The following is a 27,530-nucleotide window of genomic DNA, read 5'->3' as shown; positions in this document are numbered from 1 at the left end:
AGGTAATGTTGTAACCCGCACCCGTTGCGGTACGGGTTAACCTGCCGGTATGCCCCCGATCGCGGGTTGCGGGCCGGGCCGAGTTCATTCTCAAACCCGCAGACCGTCATGCGAAAAAAAAGGGATAAGTAACGACGCATAATAAAAACATTAACAATGAAAATTGAGTTAGGATCATGTGCTTCTTACGTGGCGGATTCTTTTAGAGACGTAGATATTTCCTTTTAAAAAAATGCTGGCGTATTTTTGTCTTGTGAACAGTGAACAGGACTGAGTCCAGTTCGACATAAATACATCGAGTTGCTCTTTCGAAGAAGGAGCGCGCGCCAGTGCAGCGCAGCACAGTCTAGTAAAAAGCAATCGCATAGGCCAATGAAACTCGATGTCGAGTTTCCCGTCCCATTTTTTCCAGCTCATAATGAGGATTTCATTATTCATTATTTTCCAGAAGATGAAAGTTTGACCTTTTGTAACCTTTGAACGCACTTTTATTCTGTGGAACTGTCTTAAAGCCAGGGAGCAAATCAATCATTTTTTTTCGGGGGTTCCATTTTCATTTTTTTGTAATATTTCAGGGTCTCCATTTCTACCGTTTTGGAGGCTACTTTTTTCATTTCGGGGGCTCTTTTCAAATGCTACGTTTTTGTATTTTGAGGAATCCCTGTTCACTTATTAAATTAATTATTACTTATTGTTTAAATATTGCATGATTTTAAAGTTATTTGTTTAATGCTTAGAATCTTGGATGTGGGTGTGACTATGAGTTGAACTTGGATATAAATGAATTCAATATCTAATTTCTACTCCAGGCTAATTCCAGTACTTGGCCATGTAATAAAGGCCCACATACCCTAACTTTTCCTGATGTTCTTTGAAAACGCAGATCCCCACGAAAATTGCATTTCTCTATGGGGGAGTCTAAATTTGGCGAGAATGAATTCATTAATAACTTAAATATACATGACAATGAAGAAATCATCTAACTTTATTGGCAGTTTTGAATAATATTCCCGAAATATAAACTCTGTCTGAAACATAAAATCACCATCATTGAGGCCTTTACAGAGCGAATTGTCCCCCAGAGCTCTGGCAGAGAGACAGAGCTCAGACTGGCTAGCTAGTACAAGCGCCAATGCGTACGTGCGTGAGCCTCCCGTCGGCCTTGTAAAACAGATTGAGTTTTGTTTGATGATTTTTTTGTCTGATATGCCGTATGACAACTCACCAATGCGAGGTTACTAGACTATGGGATTTATTGAGGTAGCTCGACCAAACCTCGAGCGATGTTCGTGCAGGCTCCACTCCACTTCACTACCGCTACATCGGGTAGGTAGAGCGTAGTGTAGCAGAAGTGAAGTTGAGTGGAGCCTGCACGAACATCGCTCGAGGTGTGCTTGAGCATGCAGTGTCATTCCATTCACAAGAAAAAACAAGAAAATAATTACAGGTATTTACATGATCAATATACAAGTAATTGTGACTGAAAAGCTTAATATTAATGTTTTATATCAGTTCTGAATCTAGATCTATGTCAAACTAGTAAAATAATGAATTATTTTCAGAATTTGATTTTTAAACGCGGTCCAAATTTCATAACGCGGGCGGGCGACGGGAAACTGAACATCGAATTTGCTGGGCAGCCTGGGCTACATGTAGCTAGCGCGCGCTGAGCCGCGGCTCCGATCCGAGGAGTTAATTGCGCAATGCTTTCGATTACGAGATCAGAGCCGACCCATTTCGGGTACAAAGTAACCCCCAAAAACATTTTCTCTCCGGAATAAAAGGCGAATTTGCAAATTGTAAGTAAATTCACTCTAGGCTAGGTTAGTAGTTGGCATATATTTTCGTGATTTGAGCCTGTATAGTGTGGGGATTGCAGAAATAATTTTCATTTTTCAAAGATAAATTTACTTGCGGGTTAAAACCCAACGGGTCAGCGGGTCCCGCTTGCAAATTATTGGATTATACGGGACGGTACGGTTCGGGTTTTCACTTGCGGGTTACAACATTACGAAGAGGGTCATAATTAGATCCCGTGATGAGCGGAAATGTGAAATTATTTCTCCACATTTCACTAACCAAAATAAAAGAACTTGGCAACAGCGCGGCAGAATTTTACAAGGGCAGGGATTACATGGATTAAGTTGGCTGCTGGATAATGTAGCAGTGGCTTTGTCTGGTCTCTGTGTAACTAAATCTTACATGCATTTCTTGTAAATGTGATAATAGAAATGTGACTAATTCAGTGACTGAATCAAAATCATGTGCTCTGATATGCTTCAATTTCACTCTATTTTTCTTGCTTTCATACACAGAATCCACGTCAAATTTGTAAGGCACTAGTACAGGTGTCACATAATTTTTTTTAAGTTTCAATATTTAGACCTAAAAAATATTATGTTGCCCTCATATTTTAATATAAGCCCCAAAATGGGAAAGTTGGGTCGGTTGGATGGCTAACGTCTTTCTTTTTTTTTCTTCCTTTTTTTTTAATACTGGTGCCTTCGTTGCTGCAATGCACAAAGAAAAGTGCTTTTTAAGCCAATTAATACAAATTTTGGCATTTTTTTAAATACCTTCATAATACCTTCAAAGCTGCACTGCACATAGAATTAGTGCTTTTTAAGTCTATTAATACAAATTTGGGCAAATTCTTTGTCCAAATCGACTACTTCCTACAAAATCATTGCATTACTGTATTTTTAACCCTTTGCGTGCTAATGTTGCAATCTTGCACATTTGTACACTTAAATTCAACAATCGTAATAATTAGTTTTCTCCCCTAAATTCAAATAAGATAAGCCAATAAAAGGCAATAGTTTTTGGACAAAATCTATAAAACAATAATAAGTATCAATGGTGCATTATGGAAATCTTGAATTAAAGAAAATAACATGGAAACAATTCTCGCTACCCCAAATAGGAACAAAAATCTCATAATGCGCGAGACGAGATAATTTTCACTCCGTCGGGTCGTCATCACCACTTCCGGTTCAGAATCATGCTCGCGCGAGGTTCGCGATATTGAGTTTTCCACCACGCTGAAATCGATGCCAATCAGCGTAATATGTACAGATTATAATACTTTTTATTTAATTTGGTCAGTTTTGATTCCATTTGAATTATAAATACAAATAAAAAATATATTTCACGTGAAAATAATTTTTATTCATGTTTTTATTTGGTTATTAAAAAATTAAACAAAAAATGAATATCTTAAAATTTTGCATTTAGCGACCGGCCTGACATCACGATCGTATTCGACTAGACGCTAAATATATACAGCATTCATTCCGTTCAATTTTTCGTCGACCACAAATTGATAAAAAATCAGTTTCGGAACTTAAAAAATCTTAACTGACAGAAGAATACCGTGCAATGGAAAGCGTCGGGCAGAATTAGTGACTTTAGCAGAAAAGGCCGTTAAACTGTATCGTGAAAGAGAGGGTTGTGATCACGAACTTTCTGAGCGAAAGCGACGTTGTGTTGTTGTGCATGACGGCACTGTTGATCTGAATGGCAAAACAGTGCATTGGACTTCCGAACAGGAAGTTGTAATACCGAAAAGCTATCCCATAATGCAATGCGCGTTACAGGGATTTTCCAGGATCTCGGCGAAATCGCTATTTGGGGTAGCGAGAATTGTCATTATTATCCCCCCAAAATTAATTCAGCATGCAAAGTCCACTAAAAAATAATAAGAAAAAAATAGTAACACTGTTTTCTCACATTTTATTGTCAGTCGGACGAGGGCAACATTATTAATTTAAGGGCTGTACATGAATTCCGTATTTCATAAACCTGTACCTACATGTACATGTATAGACACCACTTGTCCCGAAAGGTCATCACACATTTTCCCATGAATATATTTAGCAACAAGATAATGGAACAAAATCAAGAGGTCAAAGTGCTCATCAATTCTAAAGAAACCTGTCCACAAAGGCAATACTCCAATAGGCCTAAAGACTTAACTGTATATTTACCATTTTCTTGCCCTCCCCCCTTTTTATTTATTGACAGGTTTTGCTCGATCATTGCAACGAGTAGAGTATACTGGCCCGTATTCTGAAGTCGGGTTTAACTAATAGACCATGGTCTAACTCTGCGCTAAAGTTATGGGAAGCCAAAAGTGTCAAAATTTTTATTAAGTTGTATTATTCTTATGTTTACTTTGCTTTTTCCTGATTATTCAATGGTGAAGACAATCATCTATTTGTACTTCCTAGACAATTATGAATGATTTGAGAGCCAGATGAGCTGAAATATCATATCCCTACTGTAGTGATTTATGTAACAATTGGCTATCCATACTTAAACCACAACTTTAAACCCGAGTTTAAGTTAAACCCGACTTCAGAATACGGGCCACTGTGTCCCAGTAAAGACCCCACTTTTCCAAAACACTGAAAAATTCATACTCTTTGAAGTACAGGGAACTTCAGGGAAGTAGTTCAAGTAAGAACTTCAATATCCCTGTTCTTAGCTTTGGTGTTATAAAGCAATAGTGAAATTATTAGGGAAAATGCCCGGGAATTTTTTTTTTTCAGCAGAGCTTTGCAAATTATGCTAGCTAAACTCTATAGGGCCTATTTGATGGATAGATTTTTCACTTTGTATGAACAGTTAATTGTTTTATTGAATGTTGATTTCCATGACTTTCACTGTATTTTTATATTTTTAAAAATTGTGCATTCCATGAAATTCAGTGAATTCAGAATTTAAAAAAAAATTGATTTAGTTATTTCATTCATTTACTTATTATTTTATTTATTTATTTTTTTTTTTTGGGGGGAGGGGGGTGTTTCTATATCGTATAAACTGGGGAATCTAGAGCCAATTTCTATCTCTATGTACCTTTTCTAGCTTATTAGAGTTCCCTTGCAAAGTATATATTTAACCTCTGCTATTCCATTTTTTAAAGAGTTATTTGGGAAAGGAAGTCAATTCATTTACAAAAATATGAAATTTCTCCAACTCACAGATCTTCAACTTCCTTGTAGTCACCAAGAAAGGGGGGGGTTCTCTCTTTCCTCTTTTATTTTCCTTACTATCATTCTCCTTCTCTTATTCCCTTGCTACATGCATACATTTTCTTTTTATGTTCCTTTACTCTCTTTATCTCTAATCCAGTTTTATGATGCTACTTGTATCTTCTCTCAAAATGTATGCTTCTCTTTTGTTATCTTTCCTGTTTGCTTGAAACTTTTAAACTATTGTAAATTGGACTCATAACTACTGTTAATGGGACATACTGTACATGTATATACACACATGTACATGTACGAGCAATGTCAAACGACTGTATAATGTATGGACTTTCACCTCTAAATGACATTGATTGACAAATGAAACGAATGCTGTGATTGATATGAGTAAACATCCTCAAATTTGCACTTCCAAAACTGGAATGACTAAAGGTCAGAATTCAGCAAGGCTAGTTACACAAAGTTTAGCAATTGTTCCCAAAGCTGAAAGTTCACTTATTTATCCATATATGATCATTTCAATCAATTATAAACTAAAACGATTAACTAATAGTAGGATACAATTGGAATGGGCATGTGTTGAGGAGGAATGACAGGCATGTTTTAAGAAGGGCTTTTGAGTTCGAGCTGGTTCATTCAAGATGGAGGGGACGGCCAAAGAAGACATGGAAGAGGCAAGTGGAGGAGAGTAGGAGGGTTGGGTTGGGTTTAGGAAGGAGGATGCACTGTATCAGGCAAAGTGGAGGGAGAGGTATAAAGGCGATTGCTGTGAGTGTGAGGTGAATCTGGCTACCCTTGTTCACGGAGACAAAATAAAATTCAAACTTTGTATTGATGTATGATACCCCGATTACAAAAAAAATCATAATTCAAATTTTCACAAAGATTCAACAGATGAAAAAGAAATAGACAGCCACTAGATTTTTGTAAGATAGAGTTATGATTCACATTGCCAATCTTTTTAAAGCTGAATGATTATTGTAAAAATAAGTCAGATGCATATAAATTAGCTTTTCCTTTTCCTAGGCGTTTGCTTCATTTCGTATGAATGAAAATGAGCAACTGCTTGCAAGTAAAAGGTTTTTCTAGCAAGCTCAAGCAATTACCTGGCAGTAACTTCCTGCTTGCATTTCCTTGATGATTAAGAATGCTAAAAAGCATTTTATAAAGCAAACTTTTTGCTTGTGCTTTAAGCATTTGCTTGGGTTTTTTAGGTTCTGCCATAGCAGCTTCAGCTTTTGCTTGAACAAGACATGTCGAGTTTTATCATGCTTATGCACAAGAGAGCTAAACCAAAGGTGTACAGTAGCCTACATTTTATTAGAAACAAGTTAGAGGAATAGTTAGACACATCTAAGGGGGAAAACAAGTTATGTTACATAAGAGAAGCAGTACAGAGTTTGCACTGCCATGTCAGGAAACCCGGCTTTAAATATAAGCCCTCCTTTGTTCTGTGAGTTGTGTTTGCACCAGCGTAACATTGCTATTATTAAAACTGTAAGCGATTGCTTGCCGGATGCAGGGAAAAGGTTTCAAGGGATGCTCAAGGCTGAAGATAATGTATAATATAATTTGAACAGATAAAGAAAAATCAGACAAACATGGATTAACAGTGAAAATTTGATCAAAATCGTACAGTACAAGGCATATTAGAAGTTATGACATTTTAAAGTTTTGCATTATTCCGGTGAAAAGGTTCTAGGCATGTCTTGATGAATATTCAATACCGGTAAGCAAACTGATGAAGCATTGCTAAGACATGATCTTTTGCTTGGCAATTGCTACTTTTTTATGCATCTTGACCCATTCTTAGTGCTCTAATTCTTCTTCTGATAATGGAAGAGGACATTGTCTGGTGTACTATGGACCATTGCTGTCTAGATCTTCTAAACCTTTTTGTTTTGCTGGTAAAATTCAAATTATTTTGATGATGGCATAATCATGAAATTTGTCTTTTTTCATTCTTGTGTGTTGGTGTGTGTGTGTGTGCTCATGCGTACAAAGTGAATGGGAGATTAATTATAGATGTCTCTGACTCCGCCACTGACAAAATAAAAGCAAGTTAATGGACTTGAACATGCAACACAAACAAAATCAAGCACACACAGAATAAACAAATCTAGCCTTCTAAAATTCTAGATCTAGGCCTAATGAATTTTGTTAAGTTGATTTGCTTAAGAAAATAAGAAAGTCTAGACCCCTATAGACAGCTGGCAGCCGTCTGTTTCGAGGAGTTTTTTAACATTTTATTTTTTTTTAATTTCTCCTCATACACAGACGGCTCGCTAGCGTGCAGCCACCATTAGGGGACTTGCAATGCAAAATCCCCCCGTCGGGGCTCTTCAATTTTTGTCTTTAATGAGTAAAAATTTTGAAAATTCACGCGACCAAAATGCAAATTAATATTCCCTCTTGGCATCAATTGCCAAAAAACTGAGAAAAATCAAGTTAAAAGGAACAAAAACAGTGACTTACCTCGGGTGTCGCGCAAATTCACTTCCCCGTTTTAATCGATCTTAAGTACATAAACATATGGCCATTGAGTCCCCTGTACAGATCGCGCTAGAAGTACTTCGGTCTCTGTATTTGGTGAGTGAAGCCAACGGAGTTCAGCTGAACAACCAACATAACAGAGACCGAAGCTTTTGGTCTAAGACCCCTATGACTATAATGTATGTTATTTAGTAGACTATATCAGGTGTCTGACAAATAAATAACATAAAATTAACTTGTTGTTCTTTTCTTAATTAATAAAATCAAAGCCTAAGGTGAGATTGAGAAATATGCACACCACAAGCACAAACATGACAAATGATCAAATCAAAGACAAAGTCAAACAGATTTCTAGATCTAGAAAGAAAATACGAAGCTAAGTAGGCCAAATATAATAATAAATATTAAAACACATCAAACTAAGTAAGTTACACTGACTGAGTACAATGCCATTCAAATTTAAAACGAAAAAAAAAATCTCCAACCAATCTATTTATGGATATGGATTTTTTGAATTAATAAATAGGGGCCTAACGTTATTTTTAAATGCAGAACAAGTAGGCCTAAAGTAAAAAGTGATTGATACCTTCCGTGTGTTTTTCCGGATCTGATAGCAGAAAAACTCCCATATCTTGGACACGATCAAAATGACCGTTCGAAACCCCATCAGGAAAAATGACGGCATTGGAAGGTGAATCTATAATCCTTCCTTTTTCCTCCTTAAAAAGATGAAGAAAATCAATCAGTAAGAAGCTCCTTGGATTGCGTTTTGGTTGAAGAATTAATATTGACCAACAAATTTGTTTGGGTTCCGCTCTGACCCCAATTCGGTAGATTGACGTTTGTGTATTATCTGTGTGTGGTGGCCGTGTGTAAAATCCTCGCACGATTATGAATGGCTTCGTCTTGTTTTACGAGCCACACATGCAACGGGATTATGTACACACCCCCATTATGCATCCCTCGATTGTGTGTGGATCGTACGTATCACATGTTAAGCATGCAGCGCAGCATTGGGATGCTTCTTTACATTTCGGCCAAAGCGAATACGTCCCGGCGATAAAAATCGCCCATATGCAGGGGCGGTAGTCTGCAGGAACAGACCCTGATTGAAACTTTGATCAAAGTGTGTCTCCACACAAAGACTAGCACAAACAAAACTTGCTGTTTCAAGCCAGGCTTTCAGTACACAAGGCATGAGTAGTTGTTTAACAGTTTAAACAACCATGCTTAACTTATTGAGAAATAAATATTAGAAATTAAACTTTGTTGTTCAAGATATTAAACCAAAAATATGGACTCCGATTGGCTATACTGTACCAACTGGTCACCTTACACCGCACACCTTACGATTGGTCTGCGACCCGATTTTGGAATAAAATGTAGTAGAATTTGATGCTAATATTGAGACTTGGAATATATTACTGTGTAATGTTCTAAATCATTGTGCGAATACCTATGTTCAAATCTGTGACTATGCTATCATCCTTCTTAGAATGAAAGCGAATTTAATATCTAGTCGTAATGACGTCATAGCAGTCGTACGATTGGCTACGATTTGAAACTAATTTGACCTTTACTCCAAAATAAAGGCTTGCAATCTTTCAAAATGGTTATATTAGTATTCTTTCAATTACTTTTAACCTCAAATAAAATGATATGTTCCATTCACATTTTCAGAAAATGAGCAAAATGTGATTTGTTCCAAATTCGGATCGCGAACAGTCGTAAGGTGTGCGGTGGCCTTTAGAGTTGTTTTTTTAGACGAAATTGTGAGTGGACGAATTGGCAATTAGGCCATGTGGAAGTTTGACGAACGTGGTAGACCATTAATGATAGTAGACGAAATGGCGATTGGACGAATTGGCATTGGACCACTAAAAATGAAAATAAACCGTTATGACCTATTTTACACTAATAAGGTCAGTAGAATTAACTTTATCTTGTGCGTGTTCTCATTGTTTAGCGAATTACCGTTATTTAGGAATAGGACCTAACCTGCATTTCTGGGAATTTATTTGACAATATCCATGGACGGAAATCCCAGGGGGGACAGGGGACACGCCCCACCCACTATTTGTGGAAGGAGCAGAAAAAAGTGGAAAAGAAAAAAAAAAGAAAGAGAAGAGAAAAGAGGGGAAAAAACAGAAGAGGAAAAATAAGAGAGCTATATCTATATGATGACGAGGCTGAATGAAATAAGGTGAAGGGAAATATCTTTCATGCGGGCTTTCATGTCACTATATAAAATTTCGCTGACGCCTCGTGATATTTTTAACCTAATCCTCTTAAACCGTATTATCTCACTCAACAGATAATGCGAGCGCGAAGCGCGAGCGAAATTTTTACTTTTACAATGAACTGAAAGTTTTATTTTTATTTTTCCCCTTACCTTATTCCATTTACTTTTTCGCTCCCTTTGTCTTTCCTCTTTTTTTTCCTGTCCTTCTTGTTTTATTCTTTTCGTCTCTTTATTTTCCTTTCTTTTCTTTCTTTTCCGCCCATGAACCATGGATCAGCCTATGTGCATTTAAGTCACAAGGCATGAGCGCGTATTTGTTTATTGGTTGATGTATTTTTCTTCGAGCAATCTGATAAATATTTTCGGCATATACATGTACAGATTATACACTTTGTGAAAGTGCCCCGGCTGTCATCGACAAACTTTCTCAGTTTTCAGCTATGAAATTAATTGACAATTTTAGACAACGCAAAGGGCCTTCATTGTTTGTCTTTAAAAAAATGATGTTCTTTTTAACTTTTATTGGGCACTCGTTTCTGCCCCCCCCCCCATTTTTTTTTTTTTTTTTTTTTTGGGGGGGGGGAGAATTGCTCCCTCCGACAATGATCACCCAACCCCCACCATACAGTCACTTTTGTCATAAACTGCCAGTCTCCTCTCTTTCAAGCCGGCCATTAACATGTTATACATTAATTATTCATTCATTGTCTTTTATGGTTTTATTCTCTAATACCTAAAATTGCATTGTGTCTTTAATCATGTAATTTACTGTGCAAACACAAACTTGTAAACATGTTATTTTTTCATTTGCGATATATTATGTTTGATCATCAATAAGACAATGTTTTTTTATTGAATTGAATTGAATCTGCACCCTGCTTCCCGTGCCCTTTTATTTCTCCTCTACTGATCTCTCCCCTAATTTTATCTTTAAAAAATCCAAGAGGATCCTCGATCTTCTTGTCAGCCATCGCCCAAGTTTGAGTATACTCGACCCCCAAAATAGGTCCACGTGTACCTCACTGTCCCCCCGGGGAGGGGGGCAGTCAAATGTATTGCTGTACACATGCATGACCAAATTATTTCCAAACTGAACACCCCCTAAACGAGTTTTTTTTCTATGTGCACCCCCTGAACAAGTTTTTCGCGGGCTTTTTTTAAAACACATTTTGGCCCCTAAACAAGTTGTCGCCAGAATATGACCCCGGGGAAAAAGCTTTGGAAAAAAAAAAACCTAAATACGTTTGACCCCGCGATTGACCACTCACCAGTCTTTCAAAACCACCCCTTTTCGTGAAAATCTGTGTTTTTGATACACCGTCTTTATAACGAGTCCACGCGCGGACCGCGTCCAAAATGAAAAAACACCCCTTTTAGGACGTTCCACAGTTAAAGTGAAATCCATGTCATTTTCACCAAACTTTGCACATAGATACTTTAAAACCTTAATATTCGAAATATGCAAAAGTTAACATAGGTCCATGTGCTTGATTTTTTGCTATAGAGCTTCAAAGTTCACCCAAATTGATGTTCTTAAGAATTGCGCATTCAAAAGAATTTGGCATTTTTAGACCGTCCAAGATTACTACAATGAGTTTAAACCTCCATTACTCATTCAAAATACATGAAAAAGTCATCAAATTTCGCACAAGAGTTAATAATTGTATCGTTAGAATGGAGAATCTATTAATAGTGCTATTTGTTTGCAATTTTAAGTTTAACAGCACTGTCAGTTCTTAAAAATGGCGTAAAAGATAACAAAATCCCAATCTGAAAAATGTAAAATTTCAGTAACAAACTACAAACGTACAATAAATGCTGCACTTTATTCAAAATCCATGTCATTTTCACCAAAATTTGCAGAATTGTAAAGGAAGGTATACCTAAGAGGTACAAACATTAAAAAATAGGGGTTCATGTGCTTGTTTTTAAACTATCAGCATTTTTATTAGAGCAAATGTGCTTTTTAAAACACCAAAAATGGGCCGAATTATTAGTATCTATGTGAAGAAAAAATCAAAACCACTCTACCATTTATTCAAACTCGGGCTAATATTCGTGATTCTTGGCAGCACTGCAGAGTAAAGTATTTTGAAATTGTAGAGAATATTTTTTTGAATGGTCCATGGAATAATTCAATTTTTTAGCTTCATGAAATAACGCATCGGATCTGCAGTTAAAGTGCAGAAGATGAGAAAAATCAGCTCATACCCGCAGCTAATTAATACCTGTTCATCCATTGTGACGTCAGCGCGCAGAGTGTAAACAATGCGCAGATCATAATGCGCACAAATATAACTGTGGAACGTCCTTAAACGCGTTTATTGGTCACGCATGTGTACAGCAATATATTTGACTGCTCCCCCAGGGCTCACTGTATACCCTAATTCTATTTGGATAGCGGCATGTTAAAGGTCAAGTCCACTCCAGAAAACAGTAGATTTGAATAAAAAGATAAAAATCAAACTAGCATAACACTGAAAATTTCATCAAAACTTGCGGATGTAAAATAAGAAAGTTATTACATTTTAAAGTTTTGATTATTTTTCACAAAACAGTGATATTTACAACTCAGTGACATGCAAATGAGACAGTCGATGATGTCCCTCACTCACTATTTCTTTTGTTTGTTATTGTTTGAATTATACAATCTTTCATTTTTTACAGATTTGACAATAAGGACCAACTTGACGGAACCATATATAGTATTAAACAATGTCAGTTCCAAACAGTGGCGGACCGTGACCCGGAGGAGACAAAGCATGGGGGGGGGGCACTGTATTGTTTGTGAACAATGCTGCATGTGCCCCTCCAATATAATGCTTTGTCTCCTCCGGGTCACGGTCCGCCACTGGTTCCACATATTCAGGGAGGAACTAATCATTGTTCAACTTGATAATAAGGAGAAAATTATAATATTTCATATAATAAAATACAAAAGAAATAATGAGTGGATGATGTCATCAGTCTCTTCATTTGCATACCGAACAGGATATATTATGCATATATCTGTTTTGTGAAATTAAGTGTAACTTTAAAATGTCATAACTTCCATATTTTAAATCCAATTTTGATGAAATTTTCATTGTTATGCTTGTTGGATTTTTCTCTTTTTATTCAAATCAACTTTGTTGGGCGCTGCTGCAGCATCGGTCCAGTTTATATGCCTGAATCCCCGCACTGGGGAATCCGGGGTGGCGATCAAAATCGGGCGCCGCCTGCCCCCGTATATGCATACGGTTCAAGCAAAAGAAAGGGAGAGAGAGAGAGAGAGGGGGGAGTGGAATATAATGGAAGAAAGTAGAAACTTCAGTCATGTAACTGCACTGATATGCGCATAGATCCCATTTTAGGAGAAATCAGTCCCGAAAACAGTTTTCTGTACGTACGGCTGTACCGCCCCGACCCCCATAATACTCCTCAAAACTTATACGCCACCGGTATATAACAAAATTAATTGACGGATTTCATCTTTTGTAAGTGGATCCGATTAATCTTCGCTGCGGGTGGTTTTGCTGAGGTGAGGTGGGGGTGGGGGGGGGGGGGGGGTCGTCAGATTATTTTACTCTTGTTTATGGATATTTTCATTTTATATAGTTTTATTCCAAAGTGCCAATTCCATTGTGCATTTTGAAAATAGTGGGTAATACCGAACCATGGGGGGGGGGGGTTAGATTTCAATGTAATGACGCCCCCTCATCATCATAGAATCTCAAGGCCGGCAGTCGAAGATTTCAAAGGCTGAGAGGGAAATTTGTAATTTTTTATCAAACAAAATTTGACAACTCAAAATTAAAGGTCCTTGTTAACAAGGATGACGTATTTGGCCTATAATTGTGGACCCAGAAAAATTGACAAGACAATAATATGTAGGCCCATTATTGGCGACGACCACTATACTCACAACAGGTCGAATTGTATAGAGACGAAAATGATCATCACGAGATGTCTAGTTTCCTAACCTTTGAACCCATTCCCATCATGCAACGACATCTGCGATGGCGTTATGTTGCCACGGAAGTCAAGCCGAAAATTATCCCAGTATCACAGGTAAAATATTCATTGACTTTCGAGACAAACCTCCTATTTGTTATGATTATACGTCGATTCAAATAATTAACAATGGTAAGAGTTCCATATTTACACGATATCTTTTTGTATTAAAATCAGAGTTAAAATAAGCCGTGTTTAATAATAACTGTACCGGTACCGCGAGAGTCAGAGTAGTACTACGGTACTACTAGTAACGGCAACCACCGGAGGAGCTGCCCCGAAGATCCGGCTTGGCTCACTCGAGAGGCTCCGCTGCTCCGCAGTGAAGACGCGTACGGCATCGGCGATCGAGTTGGCTTTGCCTTTGGATTTCACTTTCAGTTCCATATTAACGGCATCTGGAAATCTGTGCTCCTTTTGCCTTTTTGGGAACAATAAAAAAACTGGAGAGAGGAAAAACGAAAGAAACACCTTGGATTGGAAAAGAAAGAGGAGGGAAAAAATAAAAGTGAAATTAAAATTTGAAAGAGGGAAAATGGAAAATAAACAATTTAAAATTCACCATTTTCTGAAAATATAACGTTAGATCTATTTACATCTGAGAGTGAGACTGAGGCTGAGCCCGGGGGGGGGGGGGGGGGGGGGGGTACTCGACCAAAAAATTGGTAGGTGTGTGCCGCGGGCGAGACAAAAACCGGGGGCTTATTGTAAAAAGGAGGGTCCTCGGAACTACAAATGTTTGTGAAAATGGGGGTCCTTGCCTTGGAACGGGTCGCTTGCGTGTGCATCCCCATGGAATGGGCATACGTGTATGCACTATGCAGCTAGCCCAGCGGCACGGGCGCCGGGTGCGCACGCGCAGAGGCGATGGTCGGACAGCGCTCAGCGGCCGCTTTTCACCAAAATTGCAGCTCATTGTGGCGGATCAATGCGACTGGAATGGCGTAACAACAATATGCGAAGCTTTGGAGCGGATTTCTTTCTTTTCTCTCGATATTAAAGAAGAAAATGCTATGCTTCGGAGCGGCTTTCTTAGTTCTTTTTCTTAATAAGATGAAAATGCTATGCCCTGGAACGGAAATTTGAGTGTAAAAATGGGGACCCCCTCTGTGGCACATACCCACTATGCATTATATACTGAGTTATATCATAACCTTGTTCATTGAATGAGTGGTTTTGAGGTGTTACTGCTTTACAATAAAATGAGTGATTTTTATTAGAAAGATAAACGAATGACGCATCTTCCGAGCAAAGTCGCAAAGGAAAATAAAATGAAAATAATTCTCATAGATCACAGGTCAATGAACGATCGGCAGGACATCTGTTATAAGTATTTTTCTGTTAGGTGCTAGCGATTTAGAATTATTGGAATGATCTCTTGATCTCGTACGATGTAAGAGAGTAGCGCAGTGATGTCCGTCAATAATACGACCTTATTAAGTTCACGGCGGCGTCCGCTATCACCACGCGATTGAAGAGATGTCTATCATAAACAATGTAAGAGAGTAGCGCAGTGATGTCCGTCAATAATACGACCTTTAAAAGTTCACAGCGGCGTCCGCTATCACCATGAGGTGGAAGAGAAGATATCTATCCTCGTAAACATCGTCAGAGATAATACCGCGTCTTTCTCCCTAATTAATGCGACCTCTAAAAAGCTAGCACCTAAAAAACAATCTTGAAATATGTTCTGAACGATCACGCACTAACTAGATCTACGCTGATTTTTTATATCCGATTTTTTCCTTCAAGGGGCATGATCGAAGATCGGAAAGTGATCGCCGATTGTGGTGAAATCGAATGGAATAGGTAGCCGATTGCAAAAGCTTACTCCCGCATTACGCTTGCAAATTCAATGCAGTTGAGTTATTCTGTGGTTTGTTTTTTTATTTGTCGTTTTGAGATTGATACAGTCCTAAAATTAAATTTGCAAACTCAGAAACCAAAATGTAGATTTCTTCATTTTCAGTCACTGACTAATTGATGACAAATAAAAGCTTGCTTTTTCATATAACCGGAACTTTAAATAAAAACGTGTGAAACGTGAAATATTGATCGCAAACTCCCTGAAATTGCTGTCTTATCTGGACAAATAACTTGGAACTTTAATATATTAATTTAAATGATACAATTATTTTGGCAAAATTGCATAAAATTCAATTTCCCAGTTATTTGTGAATTTTTAGTCCCTTTGATGTAACCCTTATGGCTTTGCAATATCATGGAAAGCCTTTAGTAGAAAAAATCAAGTTCCATTTAATTGTAACCATGCATTTTGATTCACCCTTCAATTGTGTTTTCTAGGACCTTGGTAGTATGAGAGACATTAGAACATGACCAACCATCACAACAAAGCAGAACATGCAGTAGCTCGGTATATGTAGCATGACGTGATCGCCTAGTATCTTCCAGCAATGGAGGCAGACACCAAACTGCACGAGGCCGTCCACTTTGGGGATACTAACCTAGTGGAGAGCGCACTGGAAGATGGCGCCAATCCCAACTCCATCGGTCTCTACGGCTGGAGTCCAGTGCATGAGGCTGCTTCCAATGGGGACACAGAAGTCCTGGATCTTCTCATTCAGTTTAAAGGTTAGTTTGATTTTTTTTTTACCGGCACTTTTATTCAAAGAAAAATATTTGATCCTTTGGGCCTGATGTTGCCATCATAGTATTAAAAGTGACCCATATTTTCCAAATCACAAACCATAATTGAAATAAATCAATAAAAATTTCTTACAGCAAACTTATTGAATTGCTGTGAATGAACACAATATAAAATATGTTCATGTTGGCAGCTAAAGGAAATGTGAGTTCCACGGCCGTCTGCTTCAAGGAGCTTTTAAACATTTTTTAATTTCTTAATTTCTCCTCGTACACAGACGGCTCGCGAACGTGCATCCGCCATTAGGGGGTTTGCAATGCAAAACCCCCCTGATAGGGAGCTTTGATTTTTCATTATAATTTATATTCTAAATAATTACATAAAAAAGAACTAGATCCCGGTAAAGTTACTTATTCCGTTTTGGCCTCAAAAGCACAAAAATTTGAAAAAATAAACTTAAAATGGAAAAAAAAAGCAGTGACTTACTTCGAGTTCGGCTGTCGTACAACTCCCACAATATCCAAGTGTTATAATACACAAACATATGGCCATTGGAAAAACTTCCGCGTCGAAACCATTGGCCAATTAGATCATCCCTTCTATAAAGGGTTGGATTGCTTTTGATCGTACGCAAGCGACAAACGTTCAACTCATGGAAACATTCGGGCACTGTAAGTGACGTAAGGGTCAAGGGGTGGACTCTGTCGTCACTTTCATGAATAATCAGAACCAAAATGGCAGCTTACAGGTTCCAACGAATGATTGGAATCTCATGAAGAAATTGATGTTAACCATTTTCCAGGTGGGAATATAGGGTAAGAAATTAGTCCAAGGGTACGATATAAATATGGCGGTCATAATAGGTTATGCACTTTAGTAATAATAACAAGATTAAACTTGTTTGTGGGGGTTCTTTTTAATAAACTTAGCTATTTCTGCAGGCCTGTATTTCTGCCATTGAGTCCCTGTACAGATCAAGTTAGAACTTCATTCTCTGTAATTGGTGAGTTGGAGCCAACGGAGTTCAGCGGAACAACCAATATAACAGAGACTGAAGCTTTCGGTCTAGTACGAAGATTGATGGAGAGATGGGTTTGACTTTGGGACACTGACCGATTGGGGACAGTTTACCAATATTTACGTTTCATTTTTACTCCAGTATCATAACAGGTTGGCTAAATGTTTGTGAGATACCAGAACTAAAAAGGTTGTTTCCAATCTGCTTTTTCAAATATCAGACATGAATTTATTTCCAATGTTATATGAATGTGATATCTATATAATGCTTGTAGAATATCATTTGAACTGCAAGTAGCAGCTAAAATTATTTTCATGTTTTGTTTTGCAGTCTGCAACAAATCCTGAAAGATTTCAAATGCAATCAGGATTACAATAGACAGAGACCTTCCTCTTCAAAACCTAGCCATATCTGATTTGATTTTTGTTGTGAAATGAAACAGATGATGCATATGGACATCTTATTATTTGTTGCCCCAACTTGATTTAATGACGTTCCCATCCCATCTTTGTCCTTGCTCTTGTCAGGTGATCCCAACTGCAGTGATGATCTCGAAGGCTGTACACCTGTCCACTACGCTGCCAGAGAGGGCCATGCTGACTGTCTGAGGGCACTACTCAAAGCTGGAGGACACCATGACATAGAAAACAACGGGGGAAAGTCACCGCTCGATGAGGCTTCAGAAGAATGCAGGCCAATTTTGGATAAAGAAAGTAAGTTTTCAAGTCGGTGTATTGTAAAGTAGGGATTGATTACGATTTCCTGACTCTAGACCATGTAAAAAAAATAGAAATTCATGAAATAGAGCTACAGGACCACTTTTCTGGAAACAGTACTATTTTTGTACCAATATCTTGAAGCTCTCGGTCAGGACTCCGGTTACCTGTGATTTAGTCACTGGTCTTTTAATTATATGAATATAAAAATTTACTGAAGGCAACCTCCTTTCTCAAAATAATTGTTGAAGCAATTTTTTAACCATATTTTGCAAAGCTTGTGTTATTTACTGCTTCTTGATCAAGTTTTGGCTAAATCAAACAGATTCCTTAGAGACTTGACTATACTAGGTATAATAGTAGTTTCTTGTGGAATGGTGTGCTGAGGAATTAATGGGCATCATTTTTGTGTGTGCTTCATTAGGGACAAAGAGCCTGTTGAACATGACTCTTGACGCAGCTCGAATCACTGTCTCCAAGTCGAAACCAGTTGGATTGGAAGGTCAAAGGTCAGAGGTCGTGACCTCTAAGGTTGCAGCTAGCACACAAGATGATGGTGGGAGGATCAGGTCACCAAGAGCTTGGGATTCCATCAAGGTCTTACAGACGAAGAAGAAATCACCTGGAAAAACATCAAGTGAGTTACAGGTTATGATGATTATAAAAATGATGTTAATAATTAAACAAAAAAAAATCAAAATCAAAATTAGAAAACAGTGATAATGATATGAGATAATGATGGTGATGGTGATGATGATGATGATGACAATGATGTTGATGATGATGATAATTACAGTAATGATAATGACTATGAAAATCGATGAAAATTATAAATTCATTTATGATGATGCTAACAATCACAACAGTAATAATTATTTGTAATGACAATTACAATGGTAAGGAGTAATTACTTGGAATGATTTTTGTTTGTTTCTGATATTTTTGTACAATGATCTTTCTAGATTTTATGAATTGAAGGCAATGCAATTACTCATGTAGTGAAACCATTTTTTTAACGTTTAATCTATTTCTTATTATTTTTATTTCACTTTTCAGTTTTATATTGATCACTCATATAATAATTATTTTTTTAATCAGCACTGAAATATAAAGTGGCCTAAATACTAGAATTTACCATGACATGAATACAGCAAGTAATGTTTCCTCTTTGCATTTATTTCCAGTGACTGGATCTTTGCAGCTGTCTTTTGAATACAACTCTAAAACCAAGACGTTCAAGATAAGAGTGTGGGCTCTACAGGACATTCTACTACCTCCAGGTAAGAGAGTGTTTCATGAAACATCTTTTCAGTGATCGTTCACTGATAAATTTGCTCTGAGCCAATCAGATGCAAGGATTTCAGTAGCTTATTACAAGATGCCAGTGAAAATCACTGGCCATTTGTTTTGTGAAACTACATGACATTTCTACCTCTAGGTATGCAATGAGAGTATTTCACAAAACATCTAAGTGATTTTCACTGACAAAATCTCTGCAAGCCAGTTAGATGCAGTGATTTCAGAAGCTTATAACAAATAGTCAGCGAAAAAATATGTTTAAAAATTGTTTTATGAAATTCTCTTTTTTAGGTTCAATCTGACAGATTTGAAATATAGTCTCTTAATTACAATTGCATAGTGTTCTTTGTATTATTCCTTGTTACCTCTTTAAAGCTAATTTTAAGTTAACCAGAAAAGTGATTCACTTTCGAAATGTGAATTCGTTAGAAGTTTATAAGAAAGATTGTATCATGAAAACACATTTTCTGTACAAGATGATATCCAAAACCTGAAAAAGGATTAAATTAAGAATTAATCTAAAAGTTGGGTCCTCATGTTTTTTGCTCCTTTGTCAGGATGCAATCATTGCATATAATATTCTGATAGACAATAACAAAGTCATCAAATTAGAGTCTTTGAAGGGCTGCCGACTGAGGTATCACAACTCTTAAATACAGGAGATTGAGGAAAGTGGTTGGTTGAAAGTGTCTGTTTATCAAATTTTTTATAATTGCAGTTAATTGTTAATTGAAAACCCTGATTTTATAATTATTTTAATCTTAAGTTTTTTTTCTGTTTACTATCATGCAGCTGAGTTTTCCAACCTTTCTCGGATTTACATCCGAGGTCATCTTCTACCAGACAAGAAGGGTGAATCCAAACGCAAGACGGATGAGAAGAGAATCGACGATCCGGCCAAGATGATGAACAGTTTGGTGACCCTCAAACGCAAGGGTAGCCGGGACAGCTTCAAGGCCGTGTTCCTTCCATCGACATTCACGTTCAGCAAGGCTCTTGAGTACCAGAACGTCACCCAGGAAATGGTAGACTCTAAGACAGTTCACGTGGCTGTCTGTATCAGGCAGCGATACAGTACCAAGACCATCCCTGTGGCGATCATCCAACTGCCGATGAAGGAAGCGGTTCGAAAACTCCTGAAGGAAAAATACCAGCTCCATTCCTGCATCAACTATTCCATGCCAACCAACATCCATGCATACAATCCTCATGACATTGTGGTGATCTCTGAAGGCATGTATAACAACATGACGACGAGCCACCCAACCCTGAGGACTAAGTCCAGGCAGAGCCTTGATGTTGATGAGAACGATACTCGTGCTAGCAGTGACATCAATCTTCAAGCAGTTCGTTGCCACTCGGTTGAAAGTGTGCCATCCGCAACGGTAGATATTGAATCTGTGCAGAAGGAGACTGCGTTGGATGATCTCCTGGAGGTTTCCATCAGATGTGATGATCCTGGAGACACGAAAGCAAATAAAAAGGTGACGGTTGTGGACGTTTATGAGCTACCCAGCAGCCCACCAGCAACACCCTTACCAGGTAACATAGAGGATGGGGAGTTGACGGATGTCAGCGTTGTTTCGTCGTCACGGCAAAGTCCTGATAGCGCCACCATCGACATGGAAGGTCTGGAGACAATAAATCCTGACAGAGAACCTTTGCAAGCATCGTCGACACCGATGAAGAGTCGGCATGCTAAAATCAAACATGGCTTTGATAATCCTCATGTAACAATCGTGGATGATGGGGAAGATGAAGATTTTGAAGTGTCCATTGATAAGAAGAGCCATAGAAAATGGACAAGAGACAAAGATGCGATAATTGATATAGGAGTAGGGGATCATGGTGATGATAAAAAGAAGGGGATTAAGGGACACCTCTTTAAGAAAAGAGGCAAACACAAGAAGAACTCGAAAGGGGATGGAATAGATAATCCAGGGTATGTCGTTGATATGAGAACAGGGAAGAGAAGTTTGCTAGGGGATTTCAGCCACAGTGATGGTCGGTATAGGCCCGGAGAACTGGAAATGCTTGAAATTCTGTCAGATGAGGAGGCAGATTTGAGGTTTTCCAGTAAGAACAGCATTCAGTATTCCGGAAGAACTTCAGGACATGCCAACCACCTGCAGGAGATGGTAATAGATGTCGGGTTGCCATCAGTTACTGGTATGCCGGGGAGAAAATCTAAGGCATATGATGTGAGAAGTGCAATGAAAAAGGAGGACCTTGAAGTCACCAACACACGGAGGAAGCATCATGAAAATACACCTACTAGAAAAGATGTTGGAAAGACTGAAGAACTGATAGGTGATACAGAACCTCCTAGAGAATTGAACAGTCCTATACCAGTTATTCATGTGGAATGCGTGGATGAGGTGGAAAGATCAAGGTCGCCCGGAAGTAAATCACCACGATCGCCACGTTCACCCCGCCAAGCACGGAGAGTCAGTCCCGTTGGCAATGTTTCTGCTTCCGGACGCTTGTCCACTCAGCAAGAGTTTCCTCCACCTGTTACCAAGGGATTGCCTCACACAGACTTAACTAATGTGCAAAATGAACATGGTGTCAATTCCAAGCACAAGGGCACTTCGGAAACCATTCAAAAGCCCAAGCTTCCTTTGGACTTCAAGTTCATCTCCGAAATCGATAAAGTTGTGGATAATCCTACACTTGTGAAGACACCAGCTCAAGAAAAGGAAAGAAAAACCAGGAGCAAGTCAACAGGGCGTAGACTAAAAAAGAGTCCGCTGCAAGAAGAGGGAGAGTTCGAGATGCTGACGCTCTGGAAAGACGAGGAGTGGCGTAAAAAACTCGGCACGCCCAATTTCAAACTCCAGATGTTCCAGCGCACCAGCGATGATCCTCACCCGTCCTCTCCCCTTCTCAAGAAGTATCACACTGCGGATCCATCACGAGGGGTTATCCACAATCCTGCTTATGTTCCTGAAACCCCTCCGAACCAGGCGGACATGGACACCCCTACTCGAGAAATTGATGTAGCCAAGGTGAAGCGTAAACTGCATAACAGTGTTGCAGAATCTACTCGGAACTCAGAACTCTGAGGCTGATTGGATATTAGGAATAGTATGCACTCCAAGTACAACAAAATAGCCAAAGTTGGCTAAGAGAAACTTTATCTCAGGTATTTTGGTACTAGTTTCATTGTAGTACTTATGTGTGTGTGTTTATTTTTTAGAATCTTTTATCATCATTTTAGAACACTGTTCATATTAGTGTTTTGTCAATATTTTATTTATTTCTGACTTATTATAATATCATGCTAGAGTTTAAACAATCTTTTTTAAATGCAAGTAGAGTCGTCATGCAAGAACATTATTTGTTACCAGGTTCCTCAAAACTGCCGTGAGTTGCAAGACATGATTATTCTGCTAAGAATCATTTGAAATCAAAGATTCTTATCTTCAATGATGTATAACCAAAGACATTTTATGTTCCTAATTCACTATATGAAGAGCATGATGTCCCATAGAATGTTACCATGAGTTAAGAAAGGAGATCTTAAAGAGAAATCCAACCTTGGTAAGAAAATTATTTGTTTGCAAGGAGAAAATTTTTAAAAAGCAGAATAGTGGAAGTTTCTGAACACTCAGACAAGGAATAGTAAAATTATTACTGTTTGGGAATACAATCACTGAGACAATTTAAATTATACCAAGTTGGCATTTTAGTGAGTAGATGACAGGCAGAAGGGATAACTCTCCACGTTGTTATGTTTTTTTAATCATCAGGAATGTTTTTCTTTCCTGAGCACCTTTTGCCTTTGGGGCACTAGCAGCAGCAATCAAATTATAACATGTAGATTGAAAGGAAAAAAAATGTAACATATTTTTAAATATCTTTTCATAATACAATAATATTCTGAGTAAAACTATTGAAGAGGACATTTTAAATAACTTCTGACCAATGCACAACTGGACACAGAGGCTATGTGGTATACCATCATTTTTGGTCCAGAAAATGACCACCCAGACTTGATGTTTGGAGGATATTTTGGGGGGAGTCGTTTTATATATTGGAACATGTGGAGAAAGTTTTCCTACCCCACTTACCTAAACCATTACCTTTGCAACCAACTTGAATTTTTATTTAAAAAATATGGTGATTACGACTTCAAACATTGTTACCGATAATCTTTCACCTATCGTATGCTTATTTTTCTCTCAATACAACTTGCTGTTGGGGTTTGGTTCCCCATTTGAATTTTGCAGTCCATCCAAGCTCTCTGTGTAACAAAGAAAAGGAGACAAAATGTGGATTAGAATTACCATAACATTCTATGAAGGTATTATCCAATTGTTCTTAAATGTGGTACACCTATTTGGCACATCCTGTTCTTTCATCCAAGAACTAATGCGTGTTTTGAATTTATGTCGGATTAAAGTGAGCAAGACTTGAAATTTGGGCAATTCCATAAAGAATGTAATCCAACCCCCTATATGTGGGACCTTGATGACAATTTCTGTCGCTGATTTCTTGTCCTTTTGACAATCTGTAATGTTCTCAAAGGACCATGTCAGATTATGAAGTGAGGTATAAAAGACTTGAGGAAAATGGGGGTCAGATGTGCAAAAAGGTTGATCATTTTATGGAACTGCCCATTTATAAAATGTCAACAAAGATTGAGATAAAAGCACATTTAGAAAGATCTGTACTCCCTTTCAAAAAATATACATCTGTACATTTTGAATTCACTACATTATTTATAAACATCTATATTTGTTATGGTTTGTAACTGTTGCATTCTAGATTGATTCTTTGATAGTTTAGGCTTTGAATTTTTTGAGATACCATCATAAGAGGTCTAGGAAGATAGAGTGATGGTTGATCAATGGGGTGTCCAATTAAAGAGTATGTTTCTCCAGTATGTTCTGAGATTTTTTTTTCTTTATATATTAATAGATTTTTAAAGTCTTAGTCAAACTATGATAACATTCCTCTGACTTATTTAAATCAGTGCATTTATTTGTATATATTATTTATTGATTCATTATTCATTTTCAATAAGACATTGATATACAAAAAACATTTTTTACCTTTGATGTGGTGTAGTACCATCTGCATTTGTGACATTGAATAACATTCAATTCAATATTTATTTGTTGAGCGATACAAATATCTTTATCTCTCACAAAAAGCATTTGAATGATATTACAATGTGTAAAAGATTCAACATCATCAGAAAATTGACATTTTCTTCAAATACCTCATTTGGCAATTCTCTTTGATTTAGAGACATCTTTCTTCAATATCCAGGCGACTCAGGCAAGGTTATATACCAATATCTTGCAATAAAATGTGAGGGATTTTCTTCAGGAATGTTGAAATAATCTTATCAAACAATGATTAAACTTCTCTAACAATCAAAGGAGAATTATTGATCTTGATTTACGGTAGTCACATTAAACAAAGGGTATTTGTTTAGTTTTAGATTAGAGTTTGGTGTCGCTTGTGTTTACTTACAACATGTTATATACTTCTATACTTCTAGACTTTTTTTAAATCAATAATTTATTGTGTTTGAATTAGCTCTGTATATTTTGTGATAAATTTCAGACTCAGAATCTCTTGAAAGTGATTGCAGTTGTAATAAGTAATACCGGGGCCCCGTCTTACAAAGAGTTACAATTGATCCAATCAATCGTAACTCTATGGAAATCCATCACTGTCATAATTTTTTCTACAGAAAATTTGCAGAATGTCCTTTGTAAACAAAGAGAAGCAGTGAATTTTCAAGAAAACAATGAATGCATGAATATACATCATAGTTAGAAAATATTTTGAACAAACACTGCATAATAGATGTTGACATTGCTGGCCATCCAGAGTTGCGATTGATTGGATCAATCGCAACTCTTTGTAAGACGGGGGCCCTGAGATGTGTAAATCCTTCAGCACCCCCCAAAAAAAAAAACAATTTGCTGTTTTCACTTTATGGATATATAGAAAGTTTCTCACATTCTGCCATTTTATTATCAAGTTTTCATTATTTTAGCAAATCAAAACATTGCCTCACTCTGGCTAATAGTAACATATCTGTCTTTTCTTACCACCTTTTTTAACTCTTAGCTTAAAAATCAAGTTTTTGATTATTGTTTAATAAAGATATTTTTGAAATAATGTTTTATAAATTTGGACAAGTGCCCTTAAAAGCTATTAACGATGACTATCATCTGTTAGTTGTTAGTTTGTTGCACAGAGTGTCTTGTGTTTTTCGACTTGTTCCTCCTGTTTTCATTTTTTTCATATATTTTCTATCCTATTTATTATTAAGTAAACATTCTGTCATGATGCTTTATGTGGTTAAAATGTCATTTATGGAAGTATTTGATAGCATTTGTTTTAAAAATATAATATATTGCAACCATATTATCTCACATTCCAACTCATATTTTGCAAATTTTGATACAAAAGTGTATTCATATGTATACATGAAACTATAAGTAGTAAATTTATAGCATACCAGGCCAGAAAGATATTTATTTCTGTATTCATAGTTGTACATAAGACAATTGTATCAATTATTTATGAATGGGCAATTTCTAGTTTGGTTTTAACAGTTGGTGTTGGGCTGATTCTGACACTAGTCCCAGGACCAAACATATGATTCTGGTGCTAAGCCTGGCCTCATTATAAGTTGAGCTATCACAATGAAATCATGCTGCAACTTTTAAAGTGTTAGTGTCTACTCTGCAGAGTGCTCAAGGTGTTAAGCCTACATTTGGTGTTAAGTTGTAGGTAGGTCGGACACTCTTATTCTTCATGTCAACACCAACAGAAACACTGAACTTTAAAACACCCAATGTAAGTAGATTTTAAAACAAATGGATAGAATAGATATATATATAATACATAGTAGGTACATATATGTTTTTATGTGTTTCTGCTGCGACAACACTGCTTTGTAGTTTTATACATAATATGTAATTTTAATTCATAACAATTATTTTGAGATTAATTTGCATCTTCTTCATATGCAAATTTTATTATTTTCATTTTAAACAACTTTTTTTTTTACATTTGACCTGTGAAATTAAGATTTTCATTGAGCTTTTAATTTGATATTCTATAGTGCCTTTTATTTTCAAGATATTATTCTTGAACTATGGTAAATGTATTTCAGAAATTCAGTTTCAGTATTGAAATGGATTTGATTTCCAGAAGTATTTCCAGTTTGTGCCTTTTGCAAACAATGATCAATTCTATGTGTTTCCTTTGGCATTTTTTATACTGTAAATTATGAGTATTTGTTATGCATGAGCAAAGTGATACTTGGTATATAAAATGAGCAAATGTATACATCCACCTGTGGAATTTGTAAAACAAACAAACAAATTGGTTAAATTCCCACCAAAACTGCTAGGCATCCCATCTTATTCATCCTAACTGTACCCACCCATCTATTTGGAATGCACAATGTAAGGTATGTTTATATACTTATACCCTAAAGCTTTATTGAACAGCCCACCCTTGACATATATATAATGCATTTAACTTTATTTAATGATCGTTAAATAATCTTTGAAGATTTTCATGGTGGAGAGAATTATGGAAGTTTGTGGTAAACACCATAGATCAACCTGAAAATGACTGTTTGTTTATGTGGCTGTTTGATAGTTCTTACAAGAACTTTTATCTAATGATCGTTGCTGAAATCTTATTCCCTCCACTTTTATGTGCCATCCATTTTCTTGTGTCTTATATTCATGTATATTGCAATCTTCCGCCTGTGAACAATTATACAGAGATGCAATATGATCTATATTTTTAGGTATATATATTATTATGTATTTTTATTGTTCTTAGATAACTTACATTTCTAGAATGTATCATTGCTTAATATATATTGCAAAATGATGTCAAATTTAGGGGGACCGCATCAAGCAATTTTTTAAAAAGAGAGTGAGAAAATCTTAAAAAGTGAAAACAATATTTTGGTATCGGTCTGTTTATAATTAATTCAAGAGATGACTTGTACAACTGTGGCATCCCAGGCCCAGTAACACAACGTGTAATGTTTGATTGTAGGCTGATGTTTATGATCGATTACATTGGTCATTATGTGCCATCAATCTTTCAAATCATCTGTACGATCGATCGCTAAGCTCTGTGTCACAGCCCTTTGGTTTCCACATCTCCAAAACAAAGCCTCTTT

At 37.0% G+C, this 27,530-nt stretch overlaps 1 protein-coding gene across 2 annotated transcripts; it reads left to right on the top strand.

Annotated features, from left to right (window-relative positions):
* Nucleotides 1–13,685: 13,685 nt before the first annotated feature.
* LOC129276643 (uncharacterized) lies at nucleotides 13,686–25,278 on the top strand. 2 transcript variants are annotated; one of them, XM_064109360.1, is made up of 6 exons: nucleotides 13,686–13,773; nucleotides 16,021–16,308; nucleotides 17,867–18,052; nucleotides 18,480–18,692; nucleotides 19,240–19,335; nucleotides 20,147–25,278. In XM_064109360.1, exons 2-6 carry the CDS (start codon nucleotides 16,131–16,133, stop codon nucleotides 22,417–22,419), a joined length of 2,946 nt encoding a protein of 981 aa, XP_063965430.1. In that variant the 5' UTR covers nucleotides 13,686–13,773; nucleotides 16,021–16,130; the 3' UTR covers nucleotides 22,420–25,278. The 2 variants fall into 2 exon arrangements, with proteins under 2 accessions (XP_063965430.1, XP_063965432.1); XM_064109362.1 differs by having other exon boundaries at nucleotides 13,712–13,848.
* The last annotated feature ends 2,252 nt before the right edge of the window (nucleotides 25,279–27,530 follow it).

This window comes from Lytechinus pictus, chromosome 14, assembly GCF_037042905.1.
Source record: "Lytechinus pictus isolate F3 Inbred chromosome 14, Lp3.0, whole genome shotgun sequence".
NCBI classification, from domain to species: Eukaryota; Metazoa; Echinodermata; class Echinoidea; order Temnopleuroida; family Toxopneustidae; genus Lytechinus; species Lytechinus pictus.
Note: the sequence above shows the minus strand (reverse complement) of the source record. Positions and strands in the feature narration are given on the sequence as shown.

Bases quoted from the DNA above. Each gene is read 5' to 3' on its own strand.
- LOC129276643 (XM_064109360.1), top strand. From the start codon at position 16,131: ATGGAGGCAGACACCAAACTGCACGAGGCCGTCCACTTTGGGGATACT. The intron at 18,053-18,479 runs GTAAGTTTTCAA...GTGCTTCATTAG, and splicing joins GCCAATTTTGGATAAAGAAA to GGACAAAGAGCCTGTTGAAC. The intron at 19,336-20,146 runs GTAAGAGAGTGT...ACTATCATGCAG, and splicing joins GGACATTCTACTACCTCCAG to CTGAGTTTTCCAACCTTTCT.